The 18,669-nt window shown below is 42.1% G+C and overlaps 1 protein-coding gene across 5 annotated transcripts in view; it reads right to left on the bottom strand.

The window, feature by feature from the left end:
- ATP6V1H (ATPase H+ transporting V1 subunit H) overlaps positions 1–15,113 on the bottom strand; it is a 47,740-nt gene extending 32,627 nt beyond the window's left edge. The window contains exons 1-4 of one of the 5 annotated variants that reach the window (XM_082327097.1): positions 15,094–15,113; positions 13,411–13,537; positions 5,457–5,559; positions 3,909–3,998 (exon numbers count right to left, since the gene is read on the bottom strand). In XM_082327097.1, coding sequence (XP_082183223.1) covers positions 3,909–3,998; positions 5,457–5,559; positions 13,411–13,514 — 297 coding nt within the window. In that variant the 5' untranslated portion in view covers positions 13,515–13,537; positions 15,094–15,113. The other 4 variants (XM_082327095.1, XM_082327096.1, XM_082327098.1 and 1 more) reach the window with 4 other exon arrangements.
- Positions 15,114–18,669: the final 3,556 nt, after the last annotated feature.

Raw genomic sequence — 18,669 nt, 5'->3', positions numbered from 1 at the left:
TATCCATGATCCAAACACTGGCATCTTACTAAGCATCAGAGTTGCAAACAACCCTTCATTGAAAGTATCAAAGTTACTGTACCACATGGGCTGCAAATTGCTGTCCTGGTCACTGACTGGGGAAGGTCAGGTGTCACTAGTTACCCAACAGTCATAACCCTTACAGTGATTAATGTTCTATATGGCATGTGTCACAAAGCACTCAAAAATAATCTCAAAATTTGTTGTTCAACCTATGAATTAAAAAAAAAAAAAAAAAAACAGTAAGATCTCAGGAACACAGTGCCTTGGTGGAGAGCCTCCACTCCGTCAGGGGTAGCTTGATGAGAAATGGCAGTTCGATCAAATAAATCACTGTTAGCATCTACACTTGTGCTACACAGAGTCTAGCTAAAAAGATCAAAAATAACTAGATCAATGAGTTCAGTTTACAACATAACTAAAGAGGAGACAGACAGGTCTGGAAGCAGAAAAGCTGAAATAACTTCAACATGCTGTCAATCAGAAGACTAGTCTGGTTCACTGTTAAGGCGCAGGGTAAAGAGAGGAAGGAAGGAGTACAGAACTGCCTACGGCCCTGAAATATGTAGTGCTGCACCTTCCTAGGCAGCTACTGACTACACCGATAAAATGGAAATCCTGAAGCTCTCACATCAACAGTTGAATAATTTAGCACCTGTCATTTCCGAAGAAGCATAATGAAGCTCACTTGGGTGGTACTGCTACCTGCACCAAATACAGTGCACGTTCTTAAAGGTTTCACAAGTAACAGCCTGTGCAGTGTGACGGGGTCACTAATCCGGAGAAATTGTTCCAAGTATTTATCGTATAAATAGAATAAGAAATGTTTCCTCAGAGATTCCAGTATGCTAACACTCCAGAAATAAGCAGCATGGTGATATTCTTATAAGGCAATCACCACATTAATTTTGCTTCTGGCAGCCTCCAAAGGAAATCTTTCTTAGAACAACGTTCAAACCCGCACATAGAACTGCTGGAACAATCCTAGACACCCAGGTAGGCTTCTGGTGTGCTCAAAACACACATGATTTTTACAACCTCAGAAGAAAAGCATAGAAAGATAATAGAAGAACCACAGACAGTCATTATCAACAAAGACAAAAGCTGGATACTGTTACCTACAATAGTTTCTAGAAGTTTCAGCTATCAAAGGTAGCTTTCGAATACTATTTGTTTGTGTCATGAAACTGCCGTGAACATCCTTGCTCAAAACAATTTTACTGAAAGAGTCAGTGGCACCATGACAGGCCATGTCCTTGAAGAATTTCTCGCTTAAGATCTTTGCATGTACTGAATTAAGACTACTTGGGTAAAGACAGGAGACTTCATGTCCACTATCGTGGATTCTTCTTTCCATGCAGTTTGCAGAGACCCTGCACTAAACTCATAGTCACAGACTCAATGGCCAATATGCTGCTTTCTGACAAGAATCTTATGTAAGGCCATAAGGCATCACTGACAGCATGTTCTACCATCTGAACGTGACCAAAAGAAAATAGAAGTCCTGTTTCAGCCTTGCCTAGTGGAGGCATGGAAGGTTAGGAAGCCCTGGGATGATGCCGTGCAGACGCCTGTACACAAGCCCTCTTTGCCAGCAGCAAGACATCCCTGAATAATGAAGTCACACACAGCATTGCAAAAGCCAGTGCAGCCTTTCAGACACTGGAGCAGAATTTCTAAAGTGAAGAAGGCATCCAATGTCAAACAAAAGCAAATATATACTGTGCACCAACATCTCTATTCTCCTGTACCACTACAAAGCCTGGACAATTTAAAAGTCATTATGTTTAACATGAATAATTCCACATATGCCACTTCTGTGGCAGGGTAAGGCCCTGAATACAGAAATGTCAGTGCATGACCGTAAAGTCAAGAAAACATGTTCATCTAGACACATACGACAGAACCAATATGGCAAATAAGAGATTACTCAAAACTACTTTCTGTGACCACCTAGAACTAATGCAATTGTTCAAGAGTGGGCCAGTGAAAGCCTTTACCTGTGGGGTATTAATTCCACAGCACAGGAGATTATAGCGGCTATCGCATATCGCAGCTATAGGCTATGTGCTAATGTCAAAGCACATAAGCAAAACAAGACCTACTAACACTCATAAAAAGTTCCAAAGAAGGGCAAATGAAAAGATTATTCCTGTGTCCACTGACATGTTTCACACAGAAAACCAGACCCATTCCTCACAAAAGTAGCCATAATAAATAGAGTTCTCGCACACTAAGATAAAGTTTGTCATCAAATGCATAAATCAAAACCAGGTACTCCTAACTCAGTGTCCTAATCAACAAACGACACTGAGGGTCCCTTTTGTCTTCTCTGCTTCTTGATGTTTGTGTCACACTTGAGAAAAAGTAAGTCTGAAGAAAAGAGGGTCAGAATGACAAATCTGCAGATGGGCACGAAGATGGCCATGATTAGGGTCTAGAGCACAAGCCTTATGAGGAGCACCTGAGGGAGCTGGGGTTGTTTAGCCTGCAGAAAAGGAGGCTCAGGGGAGAGCTTATTGCTCTCTACAACTACCTGAAAGGAGGTTGTAGCGAGGTGGGGGTCGGTCTCTTCTCTCAAGTAACAAGTGACAGGACTAGAGGAAATGGCCTCAGATTGCACCAGGGGAAGTTTAGATTGGATATTAGGAAAAACTTCTTCCCTGAAAGGGTAGTCAGGAACTGGAACAGGCTGCCCAGGGAAGTGGTTGAGTCCCCATCCCTGGAGGTATTTAAAAGACAGGTAAATGGTGGTGCTTGAGGACATGGTTTAGTGGTAGACTTGGCAGTGCTACATTAAAGGCCTTGATAACCTTAAACATCTTTTCCAACCTAAACAATTCTATGATTCTATGAATAAACTGCCACCACCACCACCAGCTATTATTCTAGCAGTCAGGGCACTGACTCAGGGCTCTAATGTGCAGACAGGCACCTGAAAGAACACAATAATCCCCATGTTATATGTATTGTGGAGAGGTTCACACTTTTCAACTTGCCTGTTGACAATACTGAATACTCAGAGCTGGAATTAGAACTCACATGGTTCACCTCCTATGGCAATTCCCTAAACCATTAAGTTACCCCCTAGACACATTTCACTGTAACCTTGTATTAAATATAACATAAAACAGCAAAAGAGAAACTGTCAAACAGCCAGATGTTCTATGTGAATATCAGGAGAAAACCTTGCACAACACAATCCATCTTGTGACATCACTCCAACCACTTTCTCGTAGTCTACCAGAGAGCAAAGAAATGCAAAAGCAGGATTACCTGATTGAATAAAGTCTCCTCTTGATTTGCCCAGGTCAGCACAGCAGTCCTGACACCAAATTTAATAGCCTACTCTTACAAATCACTGTATCCCTTAGCTACACAGAGCTACATGTTTCATTGAATCAGAAGTTCCTGTTTTATAATTAAACCATGGAGAATTTCAGAACATATTGTCCTAAACAGTCTAACTTATGTTGGAAACCTGAAGCTGCAGAAACTACACCTTCTTGGTGAGTGTGGCCAAATTAACACCTTCGTAGGAAAAGCTTCAACAACTTCAAGTTAGAAGTCATATCCTATCTACACAACAGGAAAGGGCTGAGGTCACAAACCATCCCTTAACATCCAAGTTTTGCATCAAACATGGTTGAGAGCCAACAGACAAGCATAGAGGTATGTGTTATTTCCAGAATATGAACATTTATATACAAGACTAAGTTACCCATACAACTTTAGTCCTAACATTTAGCTTCTGAAGACAAGGTCTGATAATTTAAAAGAATATTTTTAATACAGTATGACAAAGACCTGAAGAGACCTGAATTAGGTAAAGAAAACATTCAAGCATGCATTTAAAGACTTAAAAATAAGACAGGTTATTGACCTACTTGCAGCATGTCATCAACCATAGTCAGAATGTACTGAACCGTCTGTTCCTTGGAGATATGAGTCATCAAGTTTATAAATGTTTTAGCACACTAGAAAAATAAGAGACATTAAAATTAATATTAGCAATTATCGTCATTCCTTTTGATAATATAAAACAGGACCTTATTAATTCACAGTTAAGTCTTACATAAGCATTGAGCATCCCAACATCTTATTCAATTGCAATAAGAGATTAATACATTTGACATTATATTACAAAGAAAATTTTCTGTCACATTGATCGTTACCTTTTACAAATTGTTTTATGGCTTTCAAATGAAATAACAAGTACTCACTACTGAAAGTCAGCAAGCTGCTTTGTTGAAAGTCTGATTAGAAAAATCTCCATCAGCACCTTTTTTTATGGCAGTGAGGAGAAGAATCAAGTAAATTGACAAAATGGCAACAAAACTTAGACACAGTATAAGAAAGTTTCAGCAACTTGAATGGAGGGGGGGAAGACAGGTCACTCTTACCTGTTCACTTCCTATACCTTGTAGACAAATCTTTTTTCATATTTGAGCTGTTTTCTGCCTCCTGAACAACTCAACTCTACAGTTTCAGGAACAGATATAATAGGCTGGAAAAGTCACAACACTACTTTTCACACTTCCTCCTTCCCCTTCACCACATTCAACTAAAACTGAAAGAAAAATGGAACTCCGAACTGCTATACTGTTATTATATAGTGGCATATAATGTTGACCATATATGCTTTTGTCACTACGCAAATTATGGTCTATTACATAGTAGTCACACAATACAACTGGGGGAGTGGGAGGGGGGTGGAACAGAACAGCCTAAAATTAAAGTAGAAAAACAGGCTGGAAAGTTTTGTGTCTTGAGTGCGTCTCCTACTCTTCATCCTGCCTCACCCAATCTGCTTGATGTCTGACGTTGTCTGGTAGAACCTCAGGCTTCAGGGCTGAGATTCTACTGCTTGAAACATCATTAAAGTGCCTTTGGGCATCTTGCCCAGACTCCACAAGCCAAGGGGCATGGGTCACCTAGCAATCGCATATCAGCTCTGTCCAATGCAGATGCCTCATATCTTACAGTGCCTAAAATGACACCTGTGTTTAAATAACGGAAACCACCTTAGTAGTCAGTGGGCTCTATTACTGGAACTACATCATAATTGTTCAGCTAGCTAAGCAGAAATCTCACTGGCAGTAGCTCTCATCAATAAACTACAAGGAAAAAAAGCTCAAAAAAAAGTGACTCAAGTACAAGTGTGCATGATTAAGTAAACTGGGATGAGGAAAGACTTGAGCTAGCTTGTCCCACAACAGAGTCAAAGTCAGATGACATTTAATAATTATTTAATAGGTTTTTAAAAGAATGTCCAACCTATACCTAGAAAAAAAAAAAGAATCATAATAGCAAGTTTTATATTTCTTCCATAACATCTTAACTGTATACAGCCAACAATAAAATAAGATTTAGTATGAAAATTTCCTTCCATCCTCCTCCCCAAAAGTTAGATTATTAAAAGAAAGGAAAGTTACTTGATTGCCTTCTGTTTGCAACAACTCCTGTTTTTCTTCTGGATTTCTTTTCTGTTCAAATCTTTGAATAAATTCACAGTCTTCACCTGAAATCATCTGCCCTCTGAAAAGCAAGATATGAAACCATAAGGAACACAAACAGTTTACATGGCAAGACTTGGGTAGCAGGTGGGCTGCAGGGGCAGCTTCTATGAGAAGACAGCAGGAGCGGTCCCCATGTTGGACAGAACCAGTTCCAGCCAGCTCCAGGACAGACCTGCCACTGGCCAAAGCTGAGCCACTCAACGACAGTGGTAGCACCTCTGTGATGACATATTTAAGAAGGGGTAAAAACTGCTGTGCAACAGCAGCCAGGAGAGAGGAGTGAGAATATGTGAGAGAAACAACCCTGCAGCCCCCAAGGTCAGTGAAGAAGGAGGGGGAGGAGGTGCTCCAGGCACTGGAGCAGAGATTCCCCTGCAGCCTGTGGTGAAGGCCATGGTGAGGCAGGCTGTCCCCCTGCAGCCCATGGAGGTCCCCGATGGAACAGATATCCACCTGCAGCCCATGGAGGTCCCCGATGGAACAGATATCCACCTGCAGCCCATGGAGGACCCCATGTCGGAGCAGGTAGGCATGCCTTGAAGGAAGCTGCAGCCCATGGAAAGCCCTGCAGGCTCCTGGCAGGAGCTGTGACCCCGTGGGGAGGAGCCCAAACTGGAGCAGGTTTTCTTGCAGAACCTGTGACCTCATGGGCGGACCTATACTGGAGCAGCCCATTCCTGAAGGACTGTATCCCATGGGAAAGGACCCGTGCTGGTGCAGTTCATGAAGGACTGTAACCTGTGGGCAGAACCCCGCGCTGGAGCAGGGGAAGAGCATGAGAAGGAAGGAGTAGCAGAAAAAGTGTTATGAACTGACCACAACCCCTGCACCGCTCAGGGTGAGGATATAGAGAAGTCAGGAGTGAAGCTGAGCCTGGGAAGAAGGGAGGGGTGGGGGGAAGGTGGTTTTTAGATTTGTTCTTATTTATCACTATCTTACTCTGTTTAATTGGCAATACATTAATTTAGTTTCCCCAAGTAGAGTCTGTTTTGCCCATGATGGTAATTGGTGAGTGATTTCCTTGTTGTATTTCTTTCCCTGTCCTTTTGATGCAGGAGGAGTAATACAGCAGCCTGCAGGGTGACTGGCAGCCAGCCAAGGTCAACCCACTAAACAAACCTTACTTTCTTCAACCTGATATCTCAACAGTATCGTTTTACCAATCCTATATCCCACAGTAGAATGTAAAGAGTTCCTTTCTGAAAAAGGTCTCATGTACGAAGAATTTAGAACTAATGACAGAATAATCTCTCTAAAGCCTTCCCTATGCATCGTCTCTGCTCAACAGCATTCTCTAAATAATTCTTAAACTTCCACAGGCCGAACACAACAGTCAGTGGAAATAGTTGTAAGAACTGAAATACACACAGTTAGCACATTATGCCAAAATTATAATACATAACATGAATTATAGTCTAATCCAACCTGAAATAAGTGCTGAAAAATAAAAAGAATTGTTATTTTAAGTTTGCCATAAGCACTGAAGAGAATTTTAAGGAGTACAGAGAACTTGGTTCCTAATGTATTTTTAGCTTTCACCAATTACACTATTTCAGCTTTTCCTGGTAGTTTAAAAACTTACATGCATGGAAGCTCATCCAAACACACAGCAATGGGGCTCGATATAGTAAACTGCTGTGGACACCTATAAGCTACCAGATCTCTACCTGATCTTCTCTTTAACTTAATATTCAAGGGGTTACTGCCATCATCAGTGCTATTTCAGAAAGCTGTTGACTCAGCTGAAGAGCTGGCAAAATGTTGGGTTTTTGTTACAATACAAAACTTACCATCACAACAATACCATCACAACTTACCATCACAAATAACAAACTTGTCAAAATAGTACAGTCAGGTACTCCTCAGGTAAGAAAACTAATTTTAAATCAAGTAGTCCTGAAAATACCCAAGACTTTAATAGGTGACTACCGTTACTAGTTAACACCAGGAGTGCTTCAGGAAAGAAGAAAATTGTGCATGTCACCATCAATATAAAAGTCACAGGGGATGAAAGTATTAGACATTGCTCTGTTTCAGTTATTTCCAAGACTCATCTCCTCTTACATTTCCACTGAGTCAAATGCCTCTTCCACTTTGCAAAGCTGTGTAGCACAGATTCTTTTAATCCATCTTTTCCACGTCCCGGGTCAGTTTCCAGATGTTCCATGACTAGAGGTTCCATTAAAATCCTTGTAAACTTACAGGAAATGTTTGGTTGTTTTTTTTTAATTGGCTCACCTGGATTCTTCAAACACAGAAACATAAATAAGACCCACAATGTGTTCTTGTCTTCCCTCTTACTTAAATGGTTATGTCTTGAGAATGGCCTCATCACAGAGCCATCTTTTACCTATTTACTTTTCAAGCAAAGAACACAAGTAGTCCAGTACCATATGCACCATACCTATATTCTAGCTGCTTTGTAAGAAATACCCTCATATGCACTGAGTAAAGGCACTAAGACTTACTAGATGTAAGATTCATAAAGCCAGTGGTAGTCTTCAACTAGTTTCTATTAAAATTTACCTAATTATAGACAAAAAAGTAATTAGCCAACGATGACCATGCTGCCACCACATGCCTTTTAGATTAACTTGTGTTCTTTCTTGCCTATTAAGGATGAATTTGAGCAGTTGTTGAAAGATAAGGACAATTCATTCCCCACAAATACCGGACTTAATGACCCGTAACTAGAAGCCTCTCATGTTTCAATCAATGCTGGCCAAGACAGGGACTCAGGATGATATTGATATAAAGTAACCAGATGAGCTGCTTGTTTATAAGAGTATTGCCATTTAGGACGGACTTCAAAGATGACATAAGGTGAACCCTTAGTTTTTAGCTTTAATGCTTGAAAAAGCCTCAGCCCAGGAAGAGAGATGCTTCTTTATAGCCAGGCTATTAGAAGTGGTTTGCCAACTGTCAAGGAAAAAAGCTTTCAAGCTTTTGCTTTGATCCTACATTAGACCACAGGAAAAAAAGAAAGAAAAAAAAAGAAAAAAAAAAAGGTATGGGGATCGATGTTGCCTTGAGAGGAAAAGAAGTTAGGGTTTACTCTTTATTACTTTGTAAGTGCCATTCAAAGAGACACTTTCCAACCCATACAAAACAGTTCAAGGGATTTGACAGCTTTGTAAACAAGTTGTTAATATTTTATCAGGGATCTCATACATCTCATTAATAGTTTCAGTAATTTCAAATGTATTAATTTCCATTCATCTCATTTTAAAATTGAAATAACTGATTATATAGTAAACCTTAGCAACCACTGAAGAAAAAAAAAAAAACACACATGAAAAATGAAGAGCAGCCTCAGACAGCTGGTACCAGCTACCATGATGCTATTATCACATTTTTCTCATCCTCTCTTTGAAGAGACAGGAATTTCCCAGCACCTTTAAGCAAACAATGCAAGTAACCAAAGCTTCCCTCCATCCCTCTTCCTAACAGCCACTTAATTTCTTATTTGCCAGTATGTGTCTATACAATCTTAAGTCAACAAATAAAAGTCACTTTGATTGCTCTTCAGCTGTCTGGGTATATCAGGTTTAGACCAGGAGTCCTGTAACCACGTTTTAAAGCTCTGTGCCGGAGACTCTAAGGCTGCCTTTGAGAGCACTAGCTACAGGAGAGTAAACTGAAGCTGTGTAAGATTTAGAAAGTATAAATTTGTAAGACCACCATTTTTAAAATCTCTTGGTCTCTCAAGATGATTCAGAAACTTGTGATTTGTTCTTTTTATTATGCATTTCCTCCAGCAGCTCTTGTTCCTTTTTTTGTTTGATTTAACAGAAGTCTTTCTGGAGGTTAGAGTTTTTTGGGTTTGTTTTTTAATCTTGGTGGGTTTTGTTGTGTTTTTTTTTAAAAAAAAAAAAAAAAAAAACAACCACAACTTTTGACTACATCTGCAGCAAATACGAAGCCATCATGTTAAGGCATAATTTCTGTTATCCAGTTATTTACAATACTTTGCATGTGCCTAAAGGACATTCATTTGATGCAACTGCTCAACAGTTTTAACATTACAAAATTAAAAGAGCAAAACAGGCTGAAGGTACTCTATAAGACTGGACCAAACTTAAAAAAAAAAATATAAAAAAAACCACACACACACTACAAGTTAGGAAATTTCTATCTTTCTTCTAAAATAAGATTTCCTTTAAAGTCCAAGATATTTAACCCACTTTAGAAAGTTCCCACACCCCCAGGAAACTAAAACAGATATTTCAACATCAGAATACACAAACATATATGTAAGTACTTGAAGACACATGGGAAGCCAAGTACAAATTAGCCATCAGGTATCTCACTTGACTAAATATGAAGTATTGTCAAATGCTGTATACCTAGAAAACCTAGAGTGCAGTAAGATGCAAGTTAAACTCTGAAACGAGTTCACTTTCCCACAGAACTCATTTACTACCCTTAGAAAGCAAAACCAAACTTGCTTCAAGCAAGCTAACACACCCTCCAAAGGCATGCTGAGCCCTCAGGCAAATGCTGAAAGCAACCACACAGTACACAACAGCAAATCTGTATTTTCAACTAGGAGAGGGCATTGACACTTCTAAACTGCTACAAGTCTCAAGATCCAAAGGCAAGAAAGTCTGTACAGAACTAATAGCCTCAATCACATTTCGTTTCCAGAAGGTAGGTAGACATACACATCACCTTCCACTGTTCCAAGTTTTGCTACTGTCTTCTCCCTCAGACACAGACCCTAGCTGGAATTCAACACAAAGAAAGTGTAAATTTTAGCATTAAAAAAACCCAACCTTTTTCCACGGCCTAATTTTGAAGTGAGCAGTGAACACAGTGGCAAACTGATAATATGTACAGTTGTCATACCTAAATATTTCACTTTTGTGCCAACAATATACACAAAAAACATCAAAAGTCAGCAGTTGTGTGTTAGCATAGTTTGACATTTAGTTTACAGTTATAACCTTCAGAGATGGAATAAACAATATGCCAGTTAATCTTTACCTTGGACTGACTCTACAAGAGAAGTCAGGCTAATAGAGTCTAACCGATTATTAGTAAGCCATTTTACTTTTGCACTGAAGAACAGAGAGAGCAGAAAAGAACTTCAGAATGCCTTCGTGTGTGACCCAGACTCCAATGCTGTTGCAACTGACACAATCTTTAAAGCATCTTTATACACATACAACTGTCACAGCCAGATTTAAAAAAACAAAACAAAACCAAAACACCTTCATCAGAATTTCTTGTGAAGTTCTTTGACTCCAACTACATAAATACTATCTATAGTTTAAGGAACATTTATTATGTCATGCCTGAGTTGATGTGAAAACATCTGAAGACCTGAAGTACACCTCCATATATTTACGTGCAAGCTTACCACAATAAATGCACAGACTGCCAGAACAGGACCTCAAAAGAAAGCAAGAGAAGTGTCCTTCAAAATCACCAGCACCCCATCTTCCTTCTACTCTACAGACCAGAACAAACCACTCTGACCTGCCTCTAACAGATGCATCAGAAGCAAACAGTTTTCACTCATTAAGAATGTCCTTCGTTCCAGAAATGAGTCAATATAGCTGCACTAACAACAAAAGGATTTCAACAAATCCTCAAAGACACCATCACGTCCAAACCTGCCCATTGTAAAAAGGACATGTCCAAAAACAGGTATAATTTTATTTCCTCTTTAGAAGCACCAAAAGTTCTGCTGATATTTTCCAGTAACTAATGACAAGCAAACTCCTCAGCCGTGGAACTACAGTTATCTTCACAATGCTCCACAGTTTCTCTGTCACCACTTAAGTTCATCCTTGAAGCTACCTTAGCCAGACAGCCAGGCTGTTATCAATAAATACTAAGACATAAAGATTACGTTTATTTCAGAGCAATAATAAAACAGGACACACCGTCATTGACAGACAGAGGGCACCAGGCATTGAACAGTCTCACAACAGGATCACAAACACTACGAGGATGCACTACAGTAGCCTCCAAAACCTGGCTAACCCATCGAAGAGAGGCAATAACTAGTACATTCTTCTTTCACGGATTCCAGCACAAAACAAAGTCAAATCCTACATCTAGAATCTGAAAAAGAACCATCAACCCTGCCTCCTGGTCAAAAGAAGTTACACAGAAATTTGCTGACAGATAAATAAACAAAACTCCCCTATCCTTATTCAGCACCAGAGAACCCCAAGAATGAAGGCAAATTATAAATGGTAGACCACATAAAGTACAGTCAAGCAATTAATACTACATACGTATTCAAAATACAACTCCTTGCCAAACAGAACCATCCCCTATACTAACAAAAGCAACGGATGAATCTCACCAGCCTTATAGTCTGAACCACTAGAGACACAGCGAAAAAGACTATCCCATATTCACTTAGATTGACAGTGAACAATTGTACTCCCACTTTCATCCCAAATAACTGCAAACTAGCTGTTCACTTGCCACTAGGACAGCACAGGAACCGCTGCCCAGGCTTCCCCAGGACATGCTTCCTATCAGATAAAGCAAAAGCCATTTAGATAGTTTAACAAATACTTGGTAGCTGCCACTGTCAAGTTACACCAACATCGTTCTTTCGCCTGCAAAGCCACTGTAATGTCACACTGTAAACTGAACAAGGAACTGATACATCCGAAAAAAAAGCCTAGAAAAAGGAAGTTTCCTCAGCAGATCAGTTCCTTAATCCAGTTTACCATGCAGACATACAATCACAAAGAGAAAAAGTAACACAACTGAATGAATGGAATAGGCAAGACTGAGCTACATAGCAGAGGGCAAGGTAGTTATTAATGAGATTCTACCACGTTAGCATTTCTCAGCTTGCATGTGTACAGTTTTGCAACCTTATTTTAATATATAGCATATACTTATGTATCACAGCTATCTGAAAAAACCTATCTTTTGCAAAGCGGTGTAACGTTGATAATCACAAAGCATCATCAGCATGGCTTGTCCCTCTAGAATCATCAAGATTTCTGCTACTTCAGTTACAAAGCAACGAACATTCATGTGATTTGCTATTATACATGGACCCTCAAGAGATAATACTAATTTACATTTTGCCCATATTCTTCATAGGTACCTGTCATGAGGAATGCAGGCATGCAAGAATCCTGCATTTCACTTCAGAGTACAGAGGACTAGTAAAAGTCTTGTTTCTTCTCTCTGTTCCCTACCTCAAGCACAAACCTATTTTCCTTAGCTTGTCCTTATATGCTCTCTGGACAATATTTCTCTTGCTACTCCCAGTACTATTATATACCTTCCAAAGTAAACTCTGAGCTTATCTGAAATGGCAGCACAGCTCTCCACACATTGAAGTATTTGTTTCAGCCTACTCCCCGATTTACTTTTTTCCAATTGCTCTCCAGCACTATTCTTCCTCTGGTTGAGGTACAGCTTATTTTCCTGGACTACCAGTCCAGTTTTGCTAGTACAATTTGTATTCACACATAAGGCTCTTCAGCAATAGAGATAACATACCTACATATAAGACAGCTCTTACTGTAGACTTTTCTTACATCATTACTCACACAATAAGGATAAAATTGAGAATGGTGTTTGAATGAGGAGGAAAAAAAATGGACAGTTTTACCACGCATTTGTGCAAACTTACATTATTTGTTATTACAGCATTCAGTTCACAGAAGTAGAGTTCCCTTTCTTGTAATAAGTCATAAGCAAATTTTCCCCAACCATTTCCATTTAATGTAGACTTTTTCCAACTATTTTCAAGGGACCAAGACAGAATGTTCCTCACTGTAACCTCATGTTCCAATGTAACTGAAAATCCCAAAGAGTCCAACACTTAAGAGGGGAGGGGAAAAAAAAAAAAAAAAGAAAAAAATTGTGGAAAGTTTTTACTTACTGGAGATACGACTGCCAGTTTACTTTGTTTGCCCGAACTTCAGCAGCTTTAGCAGCAATGATGTTTGTTGGGACAGCAGCATCTACAGCACCTCGGATATCCATCTTAGCTGACAACTAAAACGTACCTAGAAATGCAAGTCAGATTTGAGACCTCTTATTAAAGTATTAAAAAGCAGAGTATCTGTCCAATATTTTATAGGAAAAAAAAGAAAACCTGTGTTCAGGTGTCCCATTCCCTAAAACTGCACTTAGTACTTTCTGAGAAATCAAAGTTTTATACAGCATCTAAAATGTAACTTCCCTGAAACAAATAAAAATAAGCCATACCTACACACTAAAGCATAACCAATCACAAGCTTGCTAAAATCAAAGATATATACCATTACTAAATAACTCCCAGTCTCGTAAATTTTCAAGCAATCAAATTCAGTTATGTGACTAAAGACTACTTTTCTGCAATGCCCAAGTAGCCCTACAGATAACAGAAGCTGCCTTCCTTCCAAATCAGGACTGACGATAAAGTTTAAAATTCAGTGCACACTTCCCCCCCCCACCATATATTAGGACTGATTATGTTCAGGTATTTGTCTAAGAGTATCTAGACATTAGAAACACATGAACTACAACTTCAGAAAAGAAACACAAGTTATATAAATTAAAAACCATGTTCCATGGACTAACAAGAAAACTCAAAACATCACTGTCCAGAAAGCAAACTGAAAAATAAATACAAACAGAAGCTTTTCATCAGGACACGCTACATTACCATTGACAGTGACCTTCACCACTTCTCCTTTCTCCTGCCGTTGTGGTTTAATCTCCACCTGACTTTGATGCCAAAACAAGACGTGTGTTTGCAGAGGCTTAAGACCCAGATGGAGCAGGAACTCCTTACAACCTAAACTGCATCAGGCCTCTCCACACAGCCTGCTTCTGGACTTTTCTGGCTCCCTTTACAGAAGCACTCAAGAACAAACCGGCACACTCTGCCCCATCCCTAACAAATATACCTCGTTTGTATGACTGAAAGTATGATTCTAACAAAAGCAAGAAAAGAGGAACTACCCTGCACAAACGGAGCAGCAGAACTGTCCTCCCTTTGAAACTATTTCTGTGAGCAGATACCCACAAAGACGGCACCATTTACGATGTCCTTCAACGACCACCGAACGTTTCCGAGCTCTGACGTGACCCACACAGAGCCATTCAAACAATCCTCGAGCCGCAGAGGAGGGCAGGGTCGGTAACGGCGGTTTCAGGAGTACGCAAGCTATATGGATAAGTCGAAGAAGCCAAGAGGCGCCTGGGGCAGAGGGGGAGGAAGGCACTTGGCCCTGAGGGGCCCGGGAGAGCCCAAACCCTCGGGGAAGCCGCGGCGCCAGCCGGAGCCCTTCGCACCGTCCCCGGGCCCGCCAGAGCCGCCGTGACAGACCGTACGGCGGCACGCCACCACCCCGGGGACCCTCCACCCGCCCGCCCGCCCCCATGGCGGGCAGGGCCCGGGACAGCTCTCACTCACCCCAGGGGCACGCCGGCAGGCGAGGGCCGTAGGAGGGAGCAGGCTGCTGCGGCCGCCCCTCGGCAGGCCCGGGCAGGCCGCGCACCCGAAGGCCCCCGCCGCTGCGCTCCGCCGCCCTCCGCAGCGGCCCCGCAGCGACTGCCGTCATGTGACGCCGCTCACCTGACCGCGACGGCGGCCTCCGAGGGACAGCTCACCCCCGGCGCGCCCCGACCCCGCCGAGCGCAGCGCAGCGCGGTGGGCGGGGCGGGGCTGGCGCACGGCCCCACCCGGCGACCGTTAAAGCGGGCGAGCATTAGGTCGGGCACCCGCGCACCCCTAGAGTAGACGTTTGTATACACGCACGCATATACATATGTATAGGATTTTATATGGGGATCTAATCCCGTAGCGAGAGGACCGATGGCAGGGTGCAGCGCGTCGGTGCCCACCCGTGCTGTCTGCTGACAGGAGCGGCTCGCTGTTTCCACGGAGAGAAGAGGGGCTGCCCGGGAAGGGCTGAGGGGCTCCGGGAAGGGCTGAGGGGCCCCCCTCGGTGCTGTCCCTCAGGGCAAGCCCCTGCGGCCCCCCCGGGGAGCCCCTGCGGTTCTGCCCTGCGCCCCGCCAGGGCGGGGAGCAGCCATGCTCGGGAGGGAGCCCCCGGGGAAATGGCGGGCAATGCCCCCGGTGCTGAAATCACAGAAGCATAGAATCATAGCATGGTTTGTGTTGGAAGGGACCTTAAAGATCATCTGGTTCCAACCCTCCTGCCATGGTCAGGGACACCTTCCACTAGACCACGTTGCTCAAAGCCCCATCCAGCCTGGCCTTGAACACTTCCAGGGATGGGGCATCCACAGCTTCTCTGGACAACCTGTTCCAGTGCCTCACTCACCATCATAGTGAAGAAATGCCTCCCTGGGCTCTGCATTTTTTTCCAGTAACCAGCATTTTCTTGCTTTCTGCCTCTCATGCTGTAATGGGGTGAGTTTGCTCTTTTTCTTTTGCTGGAAAGGGGGCAGGTGTTCTGGGCCCCAGCTTCTGGCAGGGCGGCCTGACTGCCTGTGCCACCTTGTGCTGCGCGGGGTCCCGCAGCCTGCCGTCTCACATCTCTCCCTCGCCGCGGGAGCTGCACCAGCTTGTGCGCTGGGGGCACACCGTTTCGTCCTTCCCAAGTCGTATCTCAGTGGGAGACACACCCTGCACAAGTTCTTCCTTTTTTATAAAAATGGCCTGTATATGTTGGGCTTTGTCTCTATAAGCAAAAGGAACAGGAAACTTTTCAGAGTAAAAGCCCAAGCGTTTCAGAAAACACAGGCTTAAATGTCCATGTTTCCGAGAAAAAACTTACGTCTTCCGTTGCTGAGTGAAGTTTTCCAGTCATACTGTGATGAAGTGCATAGACATACCACTCCTAGTCAGAAAGGATCCTGAAGGGTACTTCTGCTAACATAAGGAGGAAAGGCACAGAAAAGAGAAATAGGTCAGAGAGTTTTGTGTGTGAGCAGACCAAGACAGCCAATGCAGAGCTGGCCTAGAGGTGTCTACAGTTAACTTTTCATTTTGCCAGGGTCTCTGTATTTTCCATTTAGAGGATACACTGTTCTTTAAATTGTACCTCGCCAGTACCTCTAGTAGTGTTTTTTTAAACTCAAGGAGGGTTTTCATTACTGTGCCACCGATTAATTATACTTCCTCCATAAGAACTTTTCCTTTAAAAAGGATCTTTCTACATACCACAGTAAAACTGTTGATTTCTTGATAACATGACCACTGAGCTTAAATCCCAGGCAAAGTCCAAATAACAGCATTTGCATTTCTTTATGCTTTAGCAGAAGAAAGCTCTCTAGGCCGTGTGCACACTCTGTGTCATCTAGTCTGTAATAAACGCATCCATTAATGTGATTCTGTGGATTACCCAGCACATGGGGCTTTGAGGTTTTATCTAACAAACAGGTTTGTGTTCTTGCAGGTTGCTTACATATAGTGATAAGAAACGCTTGCACAGCTCCTGATCTTTAGGATAGAAATCTCCACACAATCTTGAATAAAAATCTGTTACTTTGAAAGTTTATTTGAATCTGATTTTTATTTCAGGGCCGAGAGACAGAATTCAGCCTTATTTTAACGAGTTCCTCTTTTCTGAGTGTTTGTAACTTCCGTCCCGGGGCATTCTGCATTTCCTGCCTCTGCTCTGCCTTTTTGTGGCGTGCCTCACTCGCCGCTCTTGTTTTGAGTCCAGCATCAGGCACATGGAATAAACATATTCACCTTTTCCACAGCCGTTTCAAACCACATCACCAATGATGATACATATGACTCTACTCAATTTATAAAGAAACCAAAGCACAAAGGGCTTGCAAGATAATCTGAACAAGGGTTGAAGCTTTTTAAATGGGATTTGCGGAACGAAGGCATCAAAGGCCTGTACAGTGGTCCCACAAACTACCATGCAGCCCTTATCTAAGCTGGAGGCACGTCAGGCTTGCCTTCCGTCAAACCCTCAGTTGTCCACAACGATGCTTCTGCCCAAACCCTGAACTGTCCCAGCGCTGAAAACACTGACGACTTAGTGCCTTCTCTTACCTCAGCCAGGCAGGGTATTCTTCCACTGCCACCCTTCCACGCTCAGCCCAATAGTTGTCCTCAGAGTTTAAGTAAACCCATGGAAACTGCATCAGCACCTCTGAACGTGCAGTTCCAGCTGCCAGGTTTAAGACACAAATAGTTTTGCTCCCCATCATGTGCCCCTGCGTTCAGCAGGGTAATGGCCCGAATACTCGCTTCGGCATGCAAAGCCATTTCTTCTGCTGGGGATCATCTATTTCAAGTAAATCATCCAGAACGCTGGGTTGCAGTTTACTTTGCACAGCGTATTTCTCCCACCCCTTTAGCACACTTCTGGCTTAACCCAGGTACCAGTACCTGAGTGCTCCAGCTGAACCCAAATACAAGTATACACAGGATTGTGGTTCTCTCACTTCTAGTCCCTGCTTCCAGTATTGTTCCAGTACTTTATAGTAAGCAGAGAAAAATAAATTCATGGTTTCAATCTGGTGCCCAATATGATCTCTTATTTGGAGCATGCATTGGATCCTCTGTGGTCCTTTTCTTTCAGAGCAGACTATTGTTTTGCCTAATTGCGCCACCTGCAAGAGTCTAGCACCATCCATTCAGTCTGGCTAAAAGAAGACGGATTGTTATTTGCAGTCAAAATTTTGATACTACAGCAAGACGGTCATTTTTCTATAGAAAAGAACTTTGAAAAGCTGTGATTTGGCATGTTGACTTCATCATACATGGCAGACTCTGGCTTTACTATTCATTTCACAGGCAGTTAGGGGCTACAGTGAAAAATATTTTCCTGTAACTTTTCTGTAGCTTGGAGTGAGGCATAATGGCTGAAAGTATGCATCTACTGAATTAGCAGAAAGAGAAAGGCAAAGAGAGGAGAAATAATTGTAATAGTAATTACATTTTTTTTTTTTAAGAGGAGTCCAGGGGGCATTTAACGAACTACCAAACAGCAAACATGACATCTATGCAGGCAAGTTAATAGAGTCTCTAGCGGAGGAATCAAATTAGTGAGCACGATGTGCCATATTAGAGAATACAAACAATATATTGTTCCTGAATATACCTGTATAATAATATATTTAATTTACATATTCTTCTACTCCATGTAAGGGAATACATGCAAAACCTTAACAAAAAGTCACTACAGCTCCGTAAGGGACAGTCATGTCTCACACCTCTGCA

This window comes from Platalea leucorodia, assembly GCF_965183815.1.
Source record: "Platalea leucorodia genome assembly, chromosome: 1".
In the NCBI taxonomy this organism is placed as follows: Eukaryota; Metazoa; Chordata; class Aves; order Pelecaniformes; family Threskiornithidae; genus Platalea; species Platalea leucorodia.
The sequence above is the reverse complement of the archived record's forward strand: the minus strand, read 5'-3'. Positions and strand labels throughout refer to the sequence as shown.